This window comes from Serinus canaria, chromosome 20 (genome assembly GCF_022539315.1).
Source record: "Serinus canaria isolate serCan28SL12 chromosome 20, serCan2020, whole genome shotgun sequence".
NCBI classification, from domain to species: domain Eukaryota; kingdom Metazoa; phylum Chordata; class Aves; order Passeriformes; family Fringillidae; genus Serinus; species Serinus canaria.
In genome coordinates, this window is record NC_066333.1 from 9970884 (window position 1) to 9992739 (window position 21856).

Below are 21856 nucleotides of genomic sequence, written 5' to 3' on the forward strand. Positions count from 1 at the left end.
CTTGTTTACCTGCCGCCCATTTCCATGGAATGGGTGTGCAGCCACATTCCTGGGAGCCCCGGCTGCCCCCGCCTGCCCGACCTGTCCGTGAGCGGGAGCAAAGCTCCGAGCCACCGTTTGAGAGATGTGATTGCCACAGGGAAACACTGTCAAGGATGCTCAGTGCTCTGCTGGGCTGGCTGAGGAGCCAGCTCAGCAGCTGGGCTGTAAGGCAGCGTGGTGGCACCGCCGCTGGTGGATGGAGGGGACTTTGGAGCAGCAGAGGGTCCGAGCTGCTGGCTGGGCACCGAGCTCCGGGGATGCGATGGGATGGATGGCTCCGAGGAGGAGCAGCTCAGCCTCAGTGCTCCAAATACCCTTCCACAGGAGCTCTCCCTATCCGCTGGAAATGTCGCAGGGAAGCCACCCTGCTCGGGTTACGTGTCCTATTAAGCAAGAGGGACGCGTCCCTCCCGAGCCGGAGCGGCTGTGCCAGCTCAGCAGGGCCCCGCTGGCAGGGCAGCTTTGGGCAGAGCAGGATGTGCTGCCTGGGCCCCAGATACGTGGCAACAACCTTCTCTTTCTTTTTATCACTGCCAGGCTGGTGGGGAGCGAGTGCATCTCCTGCTTTTTCCTGGAGCTGGGGCTGTCTGCAGCACTGCGGGGGAAGGCTGTCCCTGCCCAGCCTGGGCAGGGGAATCCGTGCCAGCATTTTCCCCAGGGGATGCTGAAGTAGCTGCACTTCAAAGGCTCACGAGGTGTCCATTTTGCCTTCGGCTTCACCAGCCCACGGTTTAGGGTGAAAGCTGCTTGTGTCAGCAGCTGGAGCTGGGAGGAAACCCGGGCTAAGCTAGGGCTGGCCAAGATCGGAGCCCAAGTCACCCAACCCTTCCTCACTGGTCCCTAAAGCATCCCCAGCCACTGCAAAGAGCCCCCAGAAGAAAATCCAGGATGATCACGGGCTTTCATGCTGCACTTGAAGCAGCCATTTGTGCCAATTTGGGCACATCCCCTTCCCTCTGCCGAGTGTTGGGGCTGGGGGTTTCTCTGTGCCCTGGGCTGAGCTACTCTAGTCAGATGCTGCTGCTACTGCTGCTGCTGTCACATTTCTTTTCCTTTTTTTTTTCTCTTCTTCTCAAAAGGCACCAAGTTGTATAAAACTTGTATAAAAAGAACTTCCCATCTTAATGCTGGATGAATTATTTAAAAGGGTATGTTTGCTAATGTGATTGACTTCAACCAACAGCACAGGCTGAGCTGTAATTATGGGAAAACAATCAAATCTCTATCTGGGTTCACACCATACTGGTCTTGCCACTTTTTTGTGTTACAGCAGAACCTGTTGGGCAGCTTTAGCCAAGCTGAGCCTCCTTTCTGCTGCTGGGGCAAAGAAACGCAAACCAGTAGAACCAGTCAGGCTGCAAGGAAAAATTAGGGCTCATTGTCTGTGCAAGTTCACCCACACTGCTCACTCCTGTCTCCCGTGTCCCAGATGACCGACTCCTGATCGCGACCTAAACCGAGCTCCGGGAGCCGAGGGAGGGACACAGGCACAGTGCTCCGACGTGAGTATTGTGCTTGCACCGATTTTTATCTGTCCCCCAGCATCCCGGGCAGCGTTGTGTAGCTGGGAAGGGAGCTGGCATGAAGTGAGCCAGGAATGGAGAGCTGCCCAAAATTGGCTCAGCAGAGCGCCGGCAGAGCTGTCACCCGGTGCCGGCACACGGAGCCTGCTCCAGCTCCCATCTGATCGGCAGAGGTTGGTGTGTCACGGGTTTGCTTGCTTGTCTGTCCCCTCTCAGAGCTCGAGAAGGAAATTTGGGGTTGTGTAGCAGCTGGGGAGCTGTGGTTTGGGGCAGAGTGGCAGCTCCGAGGGTCGGTGGGGAACGAACCTGAGCCCGCCCGGGCTGTGCAGCGCTGCCCAGCCACAACCCCGGGGCTCTCCTCTTAAAAACTTTTCCTCTGGCGTTTTCCACCTGAGCATGAAAGGTAATGGGGTATCCCTGCGATCCGAAATGCTGAGAAATAGCATCCAGTTCCACTCAGATGGAGTGAAATAGCTGTGGAGGCTCAGAGCAATTCCTGGGTGTCAGGGTTTGGGTGGGTACCGGGGAGCCCCAGCCGTGTTTGCATCTGGCAAGGGGGGACCAGAGGAATGAACAGAAAAGTTTTCTGAGCAAACATCCAGCAGAGCCATATGGGATGGACTGTGGGACTGTGTGGGATCCAGGACGTGCCCATCCTGGGCAGGCAGCACCTGGGTGTTGGTGCTGGGGGGCATCACCCCCTTCCACACCAGGCAGCACCTCAGGCAGCCCTGACCTGCACCAAGCCATGCACATGCTGGGCTGTAAATACTTCAAATGGAGTTGGGGGTCTCCCTTCCCACCCCATTGCACACCTTGAACTCCTCTCTGTTGCCAAAGCTGAGAACACACTTGCTGCTTTTCTCTTCAGTGTCAGCTTGGAGCTGGGTTGTAGTGGCCCCTGCTAGCTGAGCAAGGTGGCCATCTGTCCCCATTGTGTCCCTTGTGGGACATCCTGACAGTGCCCTCCTGGGCTGTCCAGATCTGTTCCTTCAGGCAGCACAAACACTCAGAGAGGCTGCAGCTCACTGGGCAGCCCCAGGCAGGAGCTGCAGTGCTACCTGGCATCCTCCTTCCCTCTTTCCAGTCCAGGAGGAAGGAAGTGATGGTGGCATTGCTGCAGGGGACAGACTGTGCCCACACACCCTGCCTCCCTGCACGGGGGTTTGCTGCTGTGGGTTGAGCTGTCCTCACTGCCCCCTCCTTGTCCCTTCTGCTGGGACAGTGCCACCATGGGCCATGTCCTGAGAGGGCTTTCAGAGGAGATGACCACAGATCCTCCCCGGAGGATGCAGGACACTGATGCATTGATTCAAAGCCTAGCCTAGGTAGCCATGTGTCCCCAACAGCAGTGTGTCACCAGGCATTTGGGACATGCAGAGATGCCTCAGTCTATGAAAATGCCCAGCTCTGTCTGGCCCAGCTGCTGGACAGCACAGCATGGAGCTGAATTGCTAAGACTCATCCTTGGTGCTGCAGCAGGGCTAATCACCCAGGAGGGGTTTGCAGGGCTAGCTCTCCCTAACACTTTTCTCCTTTTTTAATTGGTGCTGAAGAGAAAAGCTGATCTTCCCCAAGGCTTCATCATCTGGGGATATCCAGGGAAATCTCCATACCCAGGACAGAGAGATCTGGTTTTTTCTATTTCCATGGCCATTATCTTGGCTCAGGGTGCCCATGCACCCTCCCACAGCAGGAGCAGAGGTGCCAGCTTGTGGCAGTGGGGCTGGGAGGAATCTTTGTGCCCATTCTCCCACACAAGACCTGCTTTCCCATGCAGGGCCAGGAATGGTGAATTCCCCATGTCAGGAGCAGTGTGGGCTCTGAGCTGTGCTGCTGGGGAGCTCTCTGGCCATGGAGGAGAAGACACAGGGACCAAGATGCTCTCCAGGCACCATGAGCAGTCTAACAGGACCACAAGCAGAGGGTGGGGTGATAGCCACCATCCATCAGGGATTCCCAGGGTAATTTCCCTGCCACTTTGCCCAGCCAGGGGCTCTGGAGCTGGGGGTGGCAGTGGAAGTGTTTGGGATGGGCAGTGACCACGTGCCTCCAATCCCAACAGGGCCTTGAGCTACTCCTGAGCCTCACCACTCCTCAATTAAAGCACCCAAAAAACGTGATAATGCCTCATTAGCCACTTCCCAGAGCGTTTTGAGGTGTTAATTGAGGAATGTTTATAGAACCTGTGGTTACCCCGAGATGCACAGGCAGATAAGGGAATACTTTTAATCATCTTCTGAATCCTCCTGTGGGCAGACAGGGCTGCCCACAGATCTGCCCAAAGCCCACCACACTCTGGGGAGCATCGTGGCACATCTGGTGGCTCCAAATGTCATTTGTCCTCAAGTGGGGAGCAGAACAAATATTTACTGTCAAACCTCAGCAAAGCATCAGGAGTGGGAGAGTGGGAGGACAAAACCTCCCTCCCAGATGGGGCCAGTGCAAGGAGAGACCCCCACCCAGACTGCTCACCCTGCTGTGTGAAAGCCAGTCAGACCCCTGGGTGTGTTCAGGTACTGCAGAGGACCAACAGCTCTGGATTTAGTGACCCTGCAAGCCCATGACTCTGCTGGGAGGAGGGATGTCCCCATGGCAAGGAATAACAAGGACTCTTGAGGGGAATAAGGGCTTTAGCAGAAATGAGGTAATGGAAGAAAACTCACATTGGGGGGTTGGTGATTGCCACAGCAGCTGGAAAAGCAGAAGCTGCCTCCACAGGGCCGGGGTGGTGGGGGAGAAATGGAGCTGCTGATTTGTGATCACCAGGGCTGTGCTGTATTATGGCAACAGAGACTTTCTGGGGTAGAAGTAAATCAGAGCTCCAGAGTGTGCAGGTTGGGACTTGAGGCTGGAGCTGCATCTTGGAGGGTTTGCAGCAGCTCAGCTCTCCCTGCAGTGGGACACCAGTGTGAGCAGGGCCAGCATCTCCCTGTGCTGCTGATCCTGCTGAACTGGTTCAGGGGGCTGTGCACCAGCCCCACAAACCCACAGGGCCATTGGGGCAGGTCAGAGCTGTGCTGCAGCCCCACATCAGCCCAGTGGGACCCCCATGCAGCAGCCAGCAGAGGCAGCCCTGGAGCTTGCTGCAAACCAGCCCCTGGGCTGGTGGAGCAGCACGGAGCAGCTGCTCTGCTCTGGGGAGGATTTTCAGGTTGTGCCAGGTAGAGGAAGGCAGTAAATCCTCCTCCCTGGAGAGGCAAGAGCCAAAGCTGCTCCTCCTGTCTCACTTGTTGGGAGGTGATTTTGCAATCTGGCAGCCCAGGTGCAGCACCCACAGCAAACCCAGCACGGTGGAGAGCAGGCACTGGGCTCCATTTCAGGGCAGTCTGTGCCATGTTAAGTCATGCAAATAAATAAATGCTCAGCAAAACAAAAAAAAAAAAAAAGAGTCCCCCAATGTACCAAAAAAGCCCTCCTCAAGCTGCCAAGTGAAGTACATCAGCAAAGAGCGTTAGCTCCACACTGGCCTGTGAAATACTCCTGGACTACAGATTTTCCATGAGTGTTCAGGCAGTTTTTCTGAGTGCAAACTTGTTTTGTAATTCTAAAATTAGACCAGGAACACAGCAGGGTAGCCAAGGAGAGAAAGTATGGCTGGTCAAAGCAGCTCTGCCAGCAACTGCCCAGAGAAAGGTGTGTGACATCAATCCAGCCTGGAGCTGAGCAGCTCCAGCACTGCTGATGGAAATATCTGCTGGTAATTCCATTAAGCTTCACTGATCCCACAGAATCAGAATGTCACTGTCCTGCCTTTTTCTTCTCTGCCTTTTTTTTTTTTTTAATGACTTAAGCTCGTTTAGCTAATGAGCTGCTTTATCCTCCTGAAAGGAGACAGGGCTCAGGGTGGGATGTCACACTGGGAGTGCAGTGACAGACAGTGCTGGGGATGGCATTGAGAAGCCAGGAACTCCCTGGGGACCAAGGAATGGGGGTTGGCTGTGCTGTCAGAGCCAGTTGTCCAAGTCCATCCCTTCCCCAGCCCCCTCAGGTGGGACAGAAAATAACCTCCCTGCTGCTTTTCCCTTCCCCAGCCACAGCAGCAGCACCCTGCCCAAGGAGTGATGCCACTGGTACCCAGGAGATGCTGGGGGCTGCTCCAGGCCCGTGCATGAGAGCAGACACCCCAGGGACCCTGTGCCCCAAACTGGAGCCTTGTCCCACCTGAGCTGAGCATCGAGGGATGCAGAGAGCAGGTGAGCAAAGCCACAGCAGGTAACAACAGCTCCCCCCAGGACTTGGGCTCCCCAAACCCTCCAGGTTTAGGCTTGGATGAGGAGTTTGCCTTTGGTCCCTGCCACTGGGGCTCTGTTTGCAGAGGGCACCTGTCATTTTGAAATACTGCCAGCCCTGCTGGCATGCCAAAGGGCTGCTCCAGCCCTGCCACGGGGCCACATCCAGCACCACCAGCTCTACATCACAGTGACAGCTCTGCAAAGGGCTCTAAGTGAAATCCCTGTCTCAGGGAGCCAGCTCTACACTCAGGGACTCTGTGGTCTGGGTTTCAGCAGTAAATCTCCCTCAATAAATCCTCCAGAGCAGGGCAGAGGAGCAGGGAGCTGCAGCTTCACAGCTTCACCCATCCACAGCGTGAGAGGGAGCAGAGCTGAGCCCCTCAGGGAGCCTGGGCTGCCACTGGGGCTGTTCTGCTGCAGGAAAAGGCTGAATCCTGGGAAAAGACCCATGGCAGCCATGCTCATGAAGGATCCCTGCTACCATGTGTGTGCACAGAGAGCCAAGGTCCTCGCCAGGTTTGCCACAGAGTGGCAGTTCCACCTGCAGGCAGAGATGGGTTCTGGTTTCTCAAAAAGCACCAAAACTGGCAGCTTTTCCCTGCTGATTGGACCTGCAGCAGGTCCCCACTCACCTGAGGGCTCCTAGGAAAAGGAAATCAGGAGTAAACCCCAACCCTGGTGGCACCACAGCCTCAGCTGTGCATGGAAGTGAAGCTGCTGCCCACAGCCCAGCCCCAAATCCTGCTCTGCCCAGTCTGCCCCAGCACTGAGTCACAGCTGCAGGGATCCAGATCCAGCAGTGACACCTGGGCTGCCCCCACACCTCCCACCTCCCACCACATGCCAGCCCAGCCCCACCTCCCTGAGCAGTGGGCTGGCACCAATCCCAGCCAGGGTGTCACCTTCCCAGGATGGCTGAGCTGAATCCCTGTGCCTCAGAATGCTGGGTTCAGCCCTCAGAGACACCAGCTGTGGGGAAAGGGCTGAACCCTTGGTACCAGGTGGGCAGGACCTGATCCAGCAGCAGCAGGAGCACATGGAGCCACCAACCCCTCTGCTCCCAGCTGTAATCCCTTCCCAGCTCACAGCACTGGAGAATGCAATGGGAATTAGTACCTGGGTGCTTCAGAGCCTTCCCAGCTGGCACTTGGGGTGTCAGTCCTGTGATGGCAGTGCTTGATCTCACAAGCTCCCTTCAGCCCTGGGGAGGTGCTTTGCCCTGGGCAGAGCCCAATTTAGGACTCAGTGATCCTGGGAAGGGCATCCCATTAACACCAGGAGGGTTTTTTCTGTTAGAGCTGCACGCTATTTCCCCGGGCTGGTTCTTCAGCTGTGGCTCTTGGGGCTGAGATCAGCTCCCAGTCCCATTTCACAGTGGCAGATCCCAAGCTGGACCAGCCACACCGTGCTTTTATTTGCTGGCTTAGATCACCCAGCCCTGGGAATGGGTGGGTTATGCCCAGAGAAGCAGGAGCAATGAATATTTTTAGTTGTTTCCCCAGAGAATGAGATCTCCACTCAGTTTGCCTCAGATTTGCTGAAAAGCCAAGCAGGGTGGCTGGGGAAGGTTCGTGTTCAGGCAGCTGCTCCCGACCCGAGCGTGCCGAGCTCGCTGCTGGTGCTTGCTGGCACGTGCCTCATTTCTTTTGAAAATCAGATGCTTTAGGGGAAACTTTCTTCTTCCAGCTCTGCATGCCCACATCTTGCATATGCAGGCGATCTGGCACATCCCTGCTCCACATGCAGATGGAGGCACGGGCGGGAGCTGGGCTGGGAGAGGGCTGGAGCCCAGCACAAACCTTCCCGTGGGGACACAGAGCTTGGGTGCCAGCCCACTCCTCACTGCCCAGCTGCAGAGGGGAGGTTTGCTCCCTGGCATCTCTTCAGGGTTGAAGGCTGAGTGTCCAGGAGCTCTCTTGGGATCAGAGTTACTCACCATGACTCAGTAAGCCAGAATGATTTTGGGGGGAGACGTTCCCATGAGGAGATGCTAAACCCCTGCATGTGCAAGTTCCTCTTTCCCAGTGTGGTTTTGGTGGTTCCAGAGAACCTCAGGGATGTGCCCATGACAGCTTCCTGCAGCTCATGGCTCTGGACACCACCTCTCCTGGTTTTTCTGTAAAATTGGGTGGAAAAGCTCTGTTGGGTGTCTCCCAAGGGTTGGAAGAGGCTACAGCCAGCAAGGCCATGCAGGAAGCCTGGGCAATGACAGTGGGGTGGCCAAGTGCTGTGTGCTGCCTCTGTAAAAGCTGTGCCTGGTGCCAGAGGGATGAGGGATGCAAGGGAACATCCCAGCAGGACATGAGTCCATCAGGCTCAAGCACCAAATCTGCTGTGAATTTCCCCATCATCAGTCCCCATGTGGTCCCAGCACGAGTTCTGCAGTCCCTTCTTTATGCCAAAGATGCCCTGCCCCACCTCATCCCAGAGAAATGCAATTTAAACAGCTCAACAAGTAGAGGAAAAGCCTGATTTTCCAGCTGGGCTTCTCCCAGTATCTCAGCCATGCTCTTTGCTATGCTCAGCACTGAGGCAGGGTGGACAAAAATGCATCCCATGGTTCAGCAAACGATTTCCCTTCCTACCTTTGAGCTTTGTCTTTTCCAGAACACCACATGCACCAGACACATCTCTTTTGTGGGACTATTTCTTTCTATTTTAGGCTGAAACCTGAGTAATTTGAAGCAGAGGGACATCCTCACACAGGACACAGCCTGGTGTGTGGCTCAGCCCTGAACATGACCACGGAGAGTTTTGCAGAGTTCCTGAACAAGCTCAAGGAAATCCATGAGAAAGAAGTCCAAGGTAGGGAGACAAAATTTTCCTACCAAAACCTGGCCAGGATCAATTTCTTTGTAATACCACCTTGATCCCTTTGGTGTCAAATAACCTGAAGGGAGGAGGAGCAGGTGTGGATTAGGGAGATTTGGGGATTAGTGCTGAGCAAGCAGCACCCTTGGGGATGGCTTGGGACATGAGGTCACAGCCTGCCCCTCAGGGGAGAACACCCACTGGTGGCATACTGAGAAAAAAGTGATTTTTTGAATGATGAGAAGGAGCAGAAGAGAGAAGACATTCCTGCACTCCATGCTGTGGAAAGGAGCCCAGGGAGGTGCTCAGCCCCTGCAGGAATCCCACTTGCTCCCAGCATTAACCAGGGGGTGTTTGGCTCCTCCTGCTCCTGCTGTCGTGGTCTGGGAGCTGGGATTTGCAGGGGTGACACACACACCTGCTGGGCATCTGCTCCAGCAGTGAGGATTGGAGTGTGCTTGGATACTGAGGGAGCAAAGGGAAAGCAGAGAGATGCAATAATCTACAAGACAGAAGCAGCAGGAGATGAAGCTGTGTTATAGAAAACGTTTGAGTCAGGTTGGATAGCTTATTCCTCTAGGGAATAAATTATTTCTCAGGCTATACATTATTAAAATAAAACCCATTAGGTTAAGCAACCAAGTGCCAAACCCAATTGTTTTCCTATTAGAATAATTCCCAGTATCAATATTATGAACAAAACTTCAGCACTTTTGGATGATTCTGGCTTATGAATTCGTTCTTCTCTTGTGTAATTTTAAGCCGTGTGAGAGTTAGAGGAAACTGTTGAGCAATTTAAACCACATGTTTACATCTACTTTGCATAAAATGGATTTGACAGGATACAATGTCTGCAGATCCATCAAGGAAAGCCATTCAGCTGTAAATATTCTCCAAGATGCTTTCCAACCATGAAAGCCATAAAATACTGCCCACCTGGGAAATGCAGGCTGTTGTGAGAAATAAGTAGAAACAAAACTAAACCAGACTTTTTGAGTCTGCAAAGGAGATGCATACTCATTAAATAGCGGGGATACAAAAGGAGCTCACATTTTGTACAACTTTCCCAGTTACATTAAACTGTGGCTGCGTTTAACACATGCAATGTGTCATTCCTTATCGGAGATCAGGCTTGTGGAGGGATGAGATTTCTGCAAAGCCATGAAACCTTCCTGAAATTCCATCAGTGCTGTTTGCTTCTGAGTGCTGGGGAATTGGCCACAAACACCCAGCTCTCTGTGTCTGTTCATGATTGCAGGTCTGCACAGCAAGGTGACGGAGCTGACGACAGAGAAGTGCCGGTGAGCGATGCTGGGGCACAGGGGCAGCCACACCACTGTGATTTCAGACTTCTGAGCTATTCTCCAACACTGCTGGATTACAGAGCACCATTTGCATTTCTGGCACTGCCAAATTTTGGCTCCAGGCAGGGCTTGGGGTGATCCCAGCCCAGCTCCAGTTTGCCTTCCCACTGCAGGTGATGCTTTGTGCCACCCGGGGCTTACTCCCTTGGAGAACAATTATGGGAGGAATGAAACTGCTGACTCCAAGGGGGGTGTCACAGGGCAGCATCCAGGCTCCAACATTTGTTTCCCCTCATGCCACACAAGAAAAAGGGCAGTGTGGATGAAGGCATTGGTTTTGGGAAGAAATCTAATAACCCTCCTTTCTTTGTTGTGTTTCTTCAACTAGTGATGCTCAGAGAATTGAAGAGCTGTTTGCTAAAAATCACCAATTAAGGGAACAACAGAAGGTCCTTAAAGAAAATGTAAAGGTGTTAGAAAACAGGTAGGATTCGTTTTTAAGTAGGGTGCTTCTGAGTGGCAGTGGCTGCACAGTCCTGGGGAGAGAGTTTGGGGTTTGCTGTCTTCCCAGGACTGGGATGTTGCACATGAACCTCTATTTTTCCTATATTCAGCTGCTGGGAGAGCTGGAGGAGTCTGGGCACGTGCATAGGAGCTTTCCTAGGCTGGTGTGGTGGGGCTGGGTCTGGAGGGGTGCAAGGGCCAGTGCTGGGCTGTGGGGGTGACTCTCAGTGATGGTCTGGGTGCTCACACTTCCCCGTGGGGAGGGCAGGAACTTGTTTCTCCCATGGGCACCGTGTGGTAACAAGCTGTGGGGTTTCCTTCCTCCAGGCTGCGAGCTGGTCTTTGTGACAGATGCATGGTCACTCAGGAGCTGGCCAAAAAGAAGCAGAATGAGTATGAGACCTCTCATTTCCAGAGCCTGCAGCACATCTTCATCCTCTGTACGTACCGACACCCGCTGTGAGCTTGGCTTTGGTAGGCTGAGTGTTTGCCAGTTAATCCCTCTCCCAGATATTTGAATGTGAACCCTTGTGGTGAGCAGGAATCTGGGAAGGGTTTGGGGATGGGGAGAAGGGAGGGAGCAGGACTGTCCAAGGAGACAACCCTTCACACAAATCATCAGAGCTGGGGGTCACAGCCCCCACACCTCCAGAAAAATGAGAGATTCCAGGCTGTGTCAGCTGCCTGGGAAAAGGATGCATTTGGCACGGCAGAAGCAACACTCTGGCAAAGACAGGAAAGTCACAGCAGCAGCTCAGCACGGGTAAATGAAATCAAGCAACACGTGTGACGGATCTTCTCCTGAGCCCTTGGCACAGCTCCCAGCACCGCTGAGGCACAGGGTGTTTTTCCCTGGGGATCTGACCAGCCCAGGGAGGGTCATGGGGTAAAGGAGATAAGGCATTTAGGAGGGATGGAGAGGTGCCAAGAGCCCTTGGTTTATCTCCCCTGCTATGCCACTGCTCCCTGAGTGCTGCTGTCGAGCAGGACCAAGGCAAGGAGCCCAGCTGTGCTCTCTGTGGCCAATGCTGGGTGCTCACATCTCCCTCTGGCCTCTGTCTGATCCCCCCTGAGACCCCCAGCCCTCCTTCTAACACAGCATCCACTCATCACCCTGCCCTGGTGCAGGATGTTCCTTGGGTGCCCAGCCCACCACTGCCTCCTTTGGCTCTGGCTCTGGGTTTGGGTCTGGCTCTGGTTCTGGGTTTGGGTCTGGCTCTGGTTCTGGGTTTGGGTCTGGCTCTGGCTTTGGGCTTGGCTCTGGCTCTGAGTTTGGCTCTGGCTCTGGTTCTGGGTCGTGCTCCTCCCCTGAGCTGGGCAACCTGCAAGCAGACCCAGTCCTGATGAAACCTGAGTCAGAAAGTTGCTCCCTTTTATCCCTTAGCCCTAGGACATTTACAAAGAGGGAAGGAAATTCGGTATCTCTCCAAAAGTCGGTGCCGTTCCCTCCTCCCCCTCCAGGCACCCCAGCCAGCTGTGAGCAGCATCCTTGCAGCATCTGAACTCACAGCACCTCCTCTGTCCCTGCAGCAAACGAGACCAATCGCCTGAGGGAGGAGAATAAAACTCTCAAGGAAGAACTGAAGAGGCTCCAGAGCCTGGAGTAAGCACTTTCCTGCTTTCATTCTTTACAAGGGGCGTTGGCAACAACCAGGGCATCCCCAGAGCTGGGCAGGGCAAGGTCCAGACTGTGGCACCCTCAGGGGTATTTTAGCATCTAATTCCCATAGGTTCCTGTGAATGTAAGACATGGAAAATTCCCTAATAGTCTCACAATCCTTGTTGACCTTTGCTCACTCCCCTGTTCACCAGCATCCATAGATTAATTTTTGGAGAACAAGGATATTTAACCCCTTGGAAACAAAGCCCTGGGCAGCTTGCATGGAGCTCAGCCTGGCACCTTTTCCATGGCACCAGCTGCCCTCCTGCAGCAGCCAGAGAGGGTCTGCAGGGAGCAGGTGGCTTTGGGAGAAGGAGAGTGACACACAAGGGACAGTGACGGGGTTAAAGAGGGAGAAGTGATCTGCACCAACAGGTTCACAGCCCAGCAGAGCACTGTGCTGGAAGCCAAGTAACCTGCCAGGCTGGCCAATATATACAAATCAGCTCATTCCTCAAGGGTTTAAAGTCCAGAGGAATTAGCACTGAGGAATTAGTTTAGAAATGTGTTTTCTTTGGAGCACAGGAGCACCATCCGCTTAAAGAGAAACTCTGGGTTTTACTCCCCAGTGCTTCCAGAGCTGTAGGCTGGGCTGGGCTTGCTGAGCACTGAGTGATTCTGCTCTGCTCTGCTCTCTCCTGGGTGCTGGATAGGAGGATTTCCAGCCAAACATCCACACCTCAGCATCAGAGTCCACCCAGGGCTCTGTGTGTGTCACCAAGGCTCAGGCACTCCCTTGTGGCACTGAGCATCACCCTCTCCATCCTGGTTTGGTGACAGGGGGCAGACACCCCATCCCTGTGCTGAACCCACCCCTCCATCAGGCTGAAAGCCCAGCCAGGGCCAGGTTCCCACAGAGCTTTTGCAATAGCCACAGCTGGCTCCTGGCTTACCCAACCTCGTGGCTTCCTGCGACGTTACCCACAACCAAGTGGGGCAATCACACCTCCAAGTGGGGCTGTCGTGCTGGCTCTGCCCATGCTCCAGACTGCAGCTGGGCTGCTGATAAGCTGCAGTGGAAGGAGGTGAGTCTGAGGATCTGGAATATCCACATACACACATAGATAAACGTGTATTTGTGTATCAGGCTCGGAGCTCTCAGCACAGCGGCTCCAAAACCTTCCTTCTCCTGCCCCTTCTCGTTCATTCATGTCCTTTTCCTTCCAATAGGGACAGGACAAAGACCCCAGGAGTCTCCTCCAGAGAAAGCTGCTCCACACCAAGCTCCCCTTTGACTCTGCTGTCCCCAGTGAGCAGGAATGTCAGCACAGAGAAGGCAGAGCCCAGGGAAGCAGGAGCCCAGCAGGATGTGCCAGAGCTCGAGCTCAGTGAAGGTGGGTGTTGCTGGCTCCTGCCACCCTTGAGGGACCTGGGGATGTGAAAAGTGACCGAGCCATGGTGCAAAACTGCTCTGGGAAGGGGTCTGGAGAGCAAAGACCAAGCTGTTGGCAGCTCAGATGGACATTGCCACGGGCAGAAAAGCTGATGGGGTGGGAAATGCAGGTGAAGGGAGAAACACTGCTCTGCATTAGAGCAAAAGAGTGCTTGGTGCACCCACTGAAAGACAATTCATGCAGAGACCATGGCATTCCCTTCTGCCACCCACACGTGTAATGAAAGGCACATTCAGTCAGGTGCTGGCTTAAGCCAGAAGGTAATTTTGACTCAAAATCTTCAGTGAGAGGTGGTTGGTAGCAGCCAGTGGCATCCCTGGGAGGCTGCATGGCTCCAGCCCACTCAGGGCAGGGCTACAGCAGCTCTGGAGGACTATTACAGCAGCTGGTTGTGTCTTTTTTTTGCAGAAAAGCCTCCAGAGAAGCTCCAGAGAAGCTCTCCAAGCAGCAGGACTTCTCCAGGCACTCTCCTCCAAGAAGTCAGCCTTGCAGACATAGTGAGTTGTCGGAGGTAGCCTGGTGTGCTCAGGCCTTCTCCCCACTGCTGTGGTCATCTGAACTGCATCATGACAAGAGGTTGGGATAGGGAAAAGCAGGAGGCATTTGAGGGGTGGAACAATTAGCCAGACTTGGGTAGTTTGTCATTTCCAGAGCCTGGCATTTCCAGAGGGCCTGGCATTCAGTGGTTGCAAGGGCAGACACAGAGAGGGTGTCAGCCCAGGCTGCTGAGTGACATGGTGACACTGGGCACTGGGAGATGAGACTGCAGGACCCAGACCTGTTCCTGGTCATGGGAACTCAAGCCCACATACACACCCACACAGATTCTGTTTTGGCACAGGTTTTGCTTACTCGACCTCCACAAAAAAACTTGAAAGAGCAGGTGAAAAGGGGTTTTGGTAAGGCTGCAGGCAGGTTGTGGGGATAATTAATAGGGATCACAGGAAGGGTTGGTGACATCTCCAGGTGGGCAGGGGAAAGTCAAGTCAGAACATGTGGGGAGCCTTTCATGACAGCTGATGGAGACAACGATGTCCTGGCCCAGGTACTCCAGCAGAAATACATCCACCAGAGCAGTGTGTGCCAGGATCTTGCATGAATAAAGCCTTGCATGAGTAAAAAGGCCTGACTGTGGGACAAGGAATTTGCAGGGTCTTATCTCGGTTAAGCCACAGAATCATGGCTTAAGAAGAGATGCAAAACTTCCTGTGCTACAAATTAGTGCAGCCAGAATGGAGAGTACATGAAGGGAAAATTTCCTGGAAAAATGAATAAAGAACTTGATGGAGCTGTTGACCAGAACCATATCAAGCAGAGCACTCAGGAGCTGTCTGTCTTGTCCTCTCTGGTGAGGAGATGTGTCCCAGTTCAGCCAAGCTCCCTGGAGCCTGGAGAACACTGCAGAATGGCTCACCTGGACTTTCTGTCCCCTGCCACAGGCATCCCAGAGGATTTCCAACCAGCTGCATGGAACCATTGCCCTGGTGAGACCTGGCTCCAGACCCTGCCTCCTGGAAAAGAGTCCTTCAGGGGCAGCAGTGTCTCCACCAGCCAGGAAGGCTCCTCTCCCTCCGGAGCGTGAGCACAGCCCCAGCCTGGAGGCGTGAGTACCTGGGAGCCGTGGTGTGGGCTGACCCACTGCAGCTGCCCCTCGGTGGGTGGATGGCCAGCATTCACTCTGTCTGCCCATCTCCCTCCCCACAAACCTCTCCCACAGCCTTGGGAAGGGGGGGATATCCCAGTTTACACCAGTAAAAAATGGCTGGAATCCAGCCCAACAAGGTCAGGCTCTCGTTATTCCAGCTCCTCAGACAGACCCACAAAGTGAACCAGGTGTCCCCACATCCAGGCAGGACTGTCCCAGGCAGGCAGCAATTCCTGCTGCTCCTTATCTATTCTAATGGGCTTTCCTGCAGGGCTCAGCACTTCCCAGGCTTATCTTCCCCACTGATTTCAGGAGCACAGAGGGCTGAGCAAGGCCACTGAGCTCACCTGTAGACAGAGAGATTCCCAGAGTGTGAGTAGCTCTGCAGAGCATTCCTGGGAACAGCTTGCACTCATGGAAGCTGCCAAATAACCAGCAGCCCTGGGTTCGCAGGGCAGGTTCCTGCACTGCACCAACCTTCCCAGGATGGCTGTAAAAATTTCCCATTGAGTGAGATTAGGGGAGAATGGGCTGTTACTCTGTCCTGGGGGTCTTCAAGCACTAAGAAAGCCCAGGGGGGTAGTTAGGATGCTGCTGGCTGTAACACTTTATTCAAAAAGTGATTCTCAGTAGCAGTGCTGATGTGAGAGGTCACTGCATCCTTAACCTCTCTCAACCCCCTGCCTGGAGCTGCCGTGGCATAGGGATAGGGGATTGCTGCTGGATGGTGGGATGGGAATGGTTCCTGCATTGTGTGGGATGGGAATGGCTTCCTACTGCTGACTGCCTGATGCCCCTGGCCACCAGGACCCTCCTCCCCTGCACAGAGCCCAAACACAAACATGATCTACTGACCAAGAGCTGCAAGAGGGCATGGAAAGAGCAGGAGAGACCACACATATCCCTGCGCCACTGGGAAACCATGGGAAAGCTCTGATGCTAACATGTGGGGTTTTTTTTTTCCTGGTGTGATCGCTAACGTAATTTTTTTTTCCACGCTTTTTTAGTTATTTAACAGCGAACAAACTGGACTCCCCCAAGGCTGCTCCATCCTACGAAAACCTAAAACTGAGTGCCCGGAGAGAGCAGCTGTGCCTCCTGCACAAGCACCTCTCCCTGCACCAGCTGGGGCTGGCGGGTCCTTGCGCCCCGGGCGAGCGGGACGGCGGCGCCTTCCCCGGCGCCCCGCTCCGGACCAAGGCTGCCGACGGCAGGACGCGCTCCCGGGACACCTGGGAGGAGCACGCAGCCCTGCTGAAGCTTCCTGCCACCATGGTGTACGTGAGGGACCAGCAGCTGGAGGAGAAGCTGCAGCTGCTGAAGCAGCGGGAGCGGCTGCAGCATCTCCTGCTGCGGCAGTGCCAGCCGGGCCAGCGGGCACACGGCGACACAGAGCCCCGGGCACGGGAGAGGGCCCTGTCCCCGTGGCTGGGCATGGCCGCGGGGTGCAAGGAGGAGAGGATGTTCCTGGAGGATGCTGTGGATGGGAAGGAAGAGAAGGAGCTCTGGCCGGGCAGGGAGCGCCCCGAGCTCCGAGCCAAGGTGAAGGAGGCGAGGGACGATGATGCGGACACGCCGCTGGACCTGTCCGACTCCGGCCGCGGCAGGGAGACAGACTGGCACAGACAGACAGACGGCAGCCCGCGGGACAGCCCCGGGGACAGCCCGGCGGTGCCCGCAGGGGGACACAGGGCACAGCGGGAAGAGCTGCGCTGCCCCTACCGCTGGCCCGGTGCCACCCGGACACTGCCTGATGCTGCCAAGGAGGAGGAGGAGGAGGAGGAGGAGGAGGAGGAGGCAGCTGTGGTGAGTACAGCTCTTGCTGGCACCCCTGCAGCCCCCTGCAGTGCTGCTGGGACCCCTGTGAGCAGCACTAGCATCCTGCGGGAGGATGGGTTTGGTGTGTGTGAGGCCAGTTTGCCCGTGGCAGAGCCGTGGTTGCTCAGCCCTGGTTCTCACCTCCCCTCCAGTGCCCACAGGGTTCCATCCATGCCCAAGGGCAGGCAGTGGCTGTGCCCCCTCCCACAGGCTGCTGCAGAGGGTGCTGGGCTCCCTGCAAACACACCACAGTGCCCAGGAGCATCTCTGTGATGCTTGTCCCTGTGGGTGTCACTGTCATCGAGTAAGGGCTGGGGACAGTCCTCTCCTGCCCGGTGACAGCAGCGTTTGTGTCCCTCTGTACACAGCTCGGGCTTTCACGGGCCTATCTGACAAACAGCTCCACACCAAGAGACCCAGAGGCCCTTGCTGAGGCTGGGCTGAGGCGGGATGTCGGTGCACAGAAAGGAGAAGCAGGTAAGAAGCCCCAGGCAAATGTGACATTTGAGAAGGCAGGAGTGAAAGGTGCCTTTTGGTGAAGGCGTTTCCCAGCCCAGAGCTCTCTGCTGGGCTCTGCGCACACCTGCAATCCCACCTTCCAGGGTCCAAATGCTCCTGCCTCCCAGCTCTCCTGGGCCTTTGGGGGAGCTTCGGGTTTCACATTTCTGTCCTCGAGAGCTCAATTTTCTACCCTAGATACATGTAAAATTCAGGCTCAGTATAAATGGGGAGAAAGTAATCCTGTTTTTTCTGGAGAAAAGCCCAGTGTCTCTGTCCAGCACGGACAGGAGCCACACCTGGGGTGTCCTTAGACACTCAGCAGAGCACCCTGCATGGAATTCTCTAGGAGCTGAGAAGTCAGCACAGCTCTGACCTCTTGGCAAAACCCACTCCACAATTGTCCACAGGACAATATTGCTATTCCAGCATTTCCCACTCCTCTCAGAGAAGAAGCAGCTCAGATTGTCCCAGCAGAGATGGGGAAAAAGCAAGTTTGCAGGACTAGCACTGGAAAACCATCCCTGTCTGTCCCCTGCTCCAAAGTGTGTCCTGTGATGACACAGCACATAGGGCTGAGCACAGAGCCAGGGATGCTGCTACCTGCAGCAGGTAGAGCAGGATGGTTTCCTTCCTTCCCTTGCTCCACCCTCCACAAGAGCCCTTCCAAGGCTTTCTCCCTGCCTGACCCCCAGGAGACACAGGTGCCAGGTTTGTCCAGGCAGGTGGGAGGCAGCAGCCATGGGGATCAGAGTGGGAAGCACGTCTGCTGCTCAGTACCAACCTTACTGGCTTGGCCAGAAAGTTGAGCTCGCCTGGATTAGTTGGTCTGGGCGTGTCGGAGTGGTTTGGGAACACTCTCCAGAGCAGGATTTTTCACAGTGGAGGAAAAAAAAAAAAAAGAGTCCTCTGTGATTTACATGCTAAGGAGATATCATCATGGCAGAAGAATTTCAGCTGATTACATTCTGGGTGTGGGAATACAGGACTTTCTTCAGTTCTCACCTTAAGGTTGACACAAAGCCCGGGAAACAATACACAAATACTTCTGCACTTTCTAGTGAACCTTAACCTGCAGAAGGATAAGGTGAGATGGGATCAGGCTACAGGGAATCCAGGAATGCCTGGAAGCAGCATCACCTGCTCTCCCACCTCTGCAGGGGCAGCAAGAGGGGGCTGCCCTGCTGAGCTCCATCCTGGCCAGAGCTGGGTGTGATGAGCAACAAGAATTGAGCTTTGGGGGTGTCCCTGCCCCTCAGAAGAGGGCACAACCCTGTGCCCACCATGGCCAGCTGAGGGGTGTTACTGTGTGTGCAGACAGGGTGATGCCACCAGCAGCAAGGCTTGGCCCCCAGCCCCTGGAGATCAGTGTGTGCAGAGGTCAGGTGTGCACAGGTACATGTCTGGGGCTGTGTAGCCCCAGGGACCAGGCACAGTGAAATGCTTTTGCTGGGAAGGGAAGCATCTCCCCTGCCTTTCCTTCCTCTGCTCCTCTGCACACATTCCCTGCCAAGAGCTGCTGACTGAGCCAGCAGCAGAGGTGGGATTGTCCCTTTTGGCCTCTTCACCCCAACATGCTTTGCCCCACCTGGGGTTCAAACAGGAAGGTGCAGTCTGGGGCTTAAATACCCCCCAGTTTCCCTCCTGTATGTAGTCACAGATGTTGGGACAGTCCTTGTGACCTTGGTGTAGCAAAGTCCTGTGGACACAGCTTTCCTGGGAGCTGGTTTCCCAACAGAGTCTTATTGGATCACTCCTAAACATTCACTCCAGTCCAGGTAGCTTGCAGTGCCTCTGCCTCACAACAGTTTATTGCTGAAGCTGCTTTCTGCCTCAGTGGCTCTGTGAGCCTGGGCCAGTGGCTCTGCATCTGCTCATGAGCTTGTCAAGCCTGCCACCAGCCAAAACCCTTCTTTTTGTGTTTCTTTAGATGACAATGATGCCGAGTCTGGGAAGCAAGAATCAGATGAGCCAGACACAACGGACAGTGAGGTTTGTTTGTTTGTTTGTTTGTTCTCAGCCATCACCTCAGGCTGCTGTGTCCCAGAGGCATCAAACAGGCTGTCCCAGCCCAAGCTCCCTCCAGAAGGTGATGGCTCTTCCTGCACCAGGTGCCAAACCTCATTCCCACCCTGTTGCACAACTTGCTGCTGAGGGGTAGAAGTGCCACTCTTTCCAGCCAGTCAAGTCTTTATGAGCACTAGCATTTGTCATCACTCCATGGCAATGGTCACAAAGGTCCCTGACAAAGCCACCAGCTCCCTGGGAAAGCCAGGGTGGTTTTAGACTGACTGTTCTTCTCCTTGGTGTAGGAAAAGTATGAAGATGAGATCCTACAAGAAGCTGAGGCTGACGGGAAATACTTTTGCACCAAAGACAAAGTTCACGGGCAGCAGAGGAAGAGAAAAAGAGGACAGGATCCCTGGATAAAAGGTAGGGAGGAGAAGTTCCTTGGGGCATCAGCTCAAGGCTACAACTTCTGCTGCTTCCAGAGGGACTCCTGTGAGAAATGCCCAAGGGCAGGGGAGAAGAGAGTTCTCCTCTGAGCCATGTTTTTGCAACACTCATATCTCCAGCCAGAGGAGCCCCAGCTAATGGTTAGCCAGGACAGCCTGGGCAGGGTGACCAGGAGAGCACCCCAAGCACCTAAGCTCACAGAGCTTAGTCCCTTGTGTTTGCTTATCTGGTCAGGGAGGTGGTGACTGGGGAAGGCCAGATTCCAAGGGGTGAGTTATTGACATTCAGAGAAAGGTTCCTGCCAGTTCTGTTGATCTTCCAGTGTGGCTGTGGAGGTTTCCCTGCTGACAGAGGAATGTGTTGTGCCCATGTTCCCTCCAGGTGAACAAGCAGAAAACTGCTCCTGATAAGGGCAAGGATAAGACAGTTTGTCTGTCAGGCCTTAAAAAATGCTCTGTCAGAAAAACCCTGATGCTTACCCGCTCTGTCCTGGTGGTAAAAACAGGGGAGTGCTGGCCCAACTATAAATGTAGAGAGGGCTGTTGCTTAAGCTTGAAGGGAGCTTGGCCTTCAGAGGGCCCTGCTCACTCAGGGGACACCAGCACAGCTGGTTGACAAGAGGGCTTGCTGTACAAAACCAGCCACTTGGAGCAATGGGGAGGAGCCCAGCTGTGCTGTGCAGTCCCAGACCCTCTGGGGCTGGATGGGTGCAGCTGTGGGTGCAGCTGTGGCAGGAATGGGGTGATGGAGGGGCATAGCACCTCTCTCAGCATGTGGGGTGGGCCATGAGCCACACTGGAATAGAGAGAAATCCACAGAATGCATCTTGCTGCTCTGGGTACCCTGTCAGGGATGCTTCTGCATCAGGTCAGTTCTCTGCCTGTTTCTGCTTGACAATGTTTTGTGTCCAGGATCACAACAGCCTCCCCTGGATACCCACACATCTCACATGTGAGGGGTTGCTATTCATCTTTCCTGTGCTGAGCTTTGCTTCCTCCTGTGCTGTCCCTGTTTTGGGAGGAAGCCATGCTGACTCCAGAAGTGTAAATCCATTTCTCTGTGGTTAACTCCTGCTGTCGTCTGGCTGTTTACAGGATCTAAGAAGTCAATGAGAGGAAAAAAGAAAATCAAAGTGGAGCAATGCCCAGTGGGGATCACAAAGGAGCTGGAGAATTGCTCTGCTTCCCACAGTGATCCCTCCATGGACAGTTAACAGCAGGGTAGGATGGAGCAACTGCAGACCAAAGGACAGAGCTCAGAGACCTCAGAATCCCACCCATGCTGGGAGAGTGAATCCTCCTGTCATGTTGGGCCAGTAGGGAATTCATAAGGACTCATTTATGAGCATAGCACCCTGGAAGTCCTCACTCAGTGCCACAGGAGAGGCTGGGAAAGGATGAGCCATGCAGGTGACACCTGGAGCAGCCAGGTCACTGCTGGTGGAGCCCCAGTCAGTGATTCTAGCCCTGTGCCTGAGCAGACCTCAGACTGGAGCTGGGAAGAGGAGATATCTCTTTGGAACCCTCACCCTGCATCAGAACTGTGTTCATCCCAGGGATTTCACACCTGGAGAATGGACTACCACACCCCTCTCCTCATGAAGGATGTCCCAGTGGCTGGCTGAGGGGTGGTGACCAAACCAAACACTGCAGAGCCCCATGTACAGCCTGCTTCAATTAAATCCCTACCAGGTTTCATACACACGTGGGTCTTGTCTGACCTGGGGAAACCCACGGTTTTCTCTTCTAGTTAGGTGAGGAGCAAGTACAGGGGCAGAGAGGGGGGATGTGCCCCTGGAGAGGGCAGGGAGGAGAGCATGGGAAGGGAGGGTTTGGGTGCTCCCTCTCCCCAATGTGTCCTGGAAAAGGTCGGTGAGTGACACCCAGCTGCAGCTCACAGCAGAGCACCAGCTCAGCAGCTCACACCGACCTTGGCAGCATTGCTGGGAGCTACTTTCCACGTGGA

General features: G+C 54.6%; 1 protein-coding gene across 2 annotated transcripts; it reads left to right on the plus strand.

The window, feature by feature from the left end:
* The first annotated feature begins 1400 nt into the window (after window positions 1–1400).
* Window positions 1401–21592, plus strand: RBBP8NL (RBBP8 N-terminal like). Of its 2 annotated transcripts, none has more exons than XM_009093120.4 (15): window positions 1401–1544; window positions 5600–5761; window positions 8463–8605; window positions 9870–9912; window positions 10304–10399; window positions 10747–10859; window positions 11950–12022; window positions 13250–13413; window positions 13882–13970; window positions 14913–15076; window positions 16126–16924; window positions 17305–17413; window positions 19365–19426; window positions 19747–19867; window positions 20986–21592. In XM_009093120.4, the coding sequence occupies exons 3-15, from the start codon at window positions 8539–8541 to the stop codon at window positions 21102–21104; spliced, it is 2019 nt and encodes a 672-aa protein (XP_009091368.1). In that variant the 5' UTR covers window positions 1401–1544; window positions 5600–5761; window positions 8463–8538; the 3' UTR covers window positions 21105–21592. The 2 variants fall into 2 exon arrangements, with proteins under 2 accessions (XP_009091368.1, XP_018772917.1); XM_018917372.3 differs by having other exon boundaries at window positions 1414–1738.
* The last annotated feature ends 264 nt before the right edge of the window (window positions 21593–21856 follow it).

Excerpts from the sequence above, each read along its gene's own strand:
- RBBP8NL (XM_009093120.4), top strand. The coding sequence starts at position 8,539 with ATGACCACGGAGAGTTTTGCAGAGTTCCTGAACAAGCTCAAGGAAATC. Across the intron at positions 12,023-13,249 it reads AAGAGGCTCCAGAGCCTGGA|GGACAGGACAAAGACCCCAG; the intron begins GTAAGCACTTTC and ends TCCTTCCAATAG. Across the intron at positions 13,971-14,912 it reads AAGTCAGCCTTGCAGACATA|GCATCCCAGAGGATTTCCAA; the intron begins GTGAGTTGTCGG and ends CCCCTGCCACAG.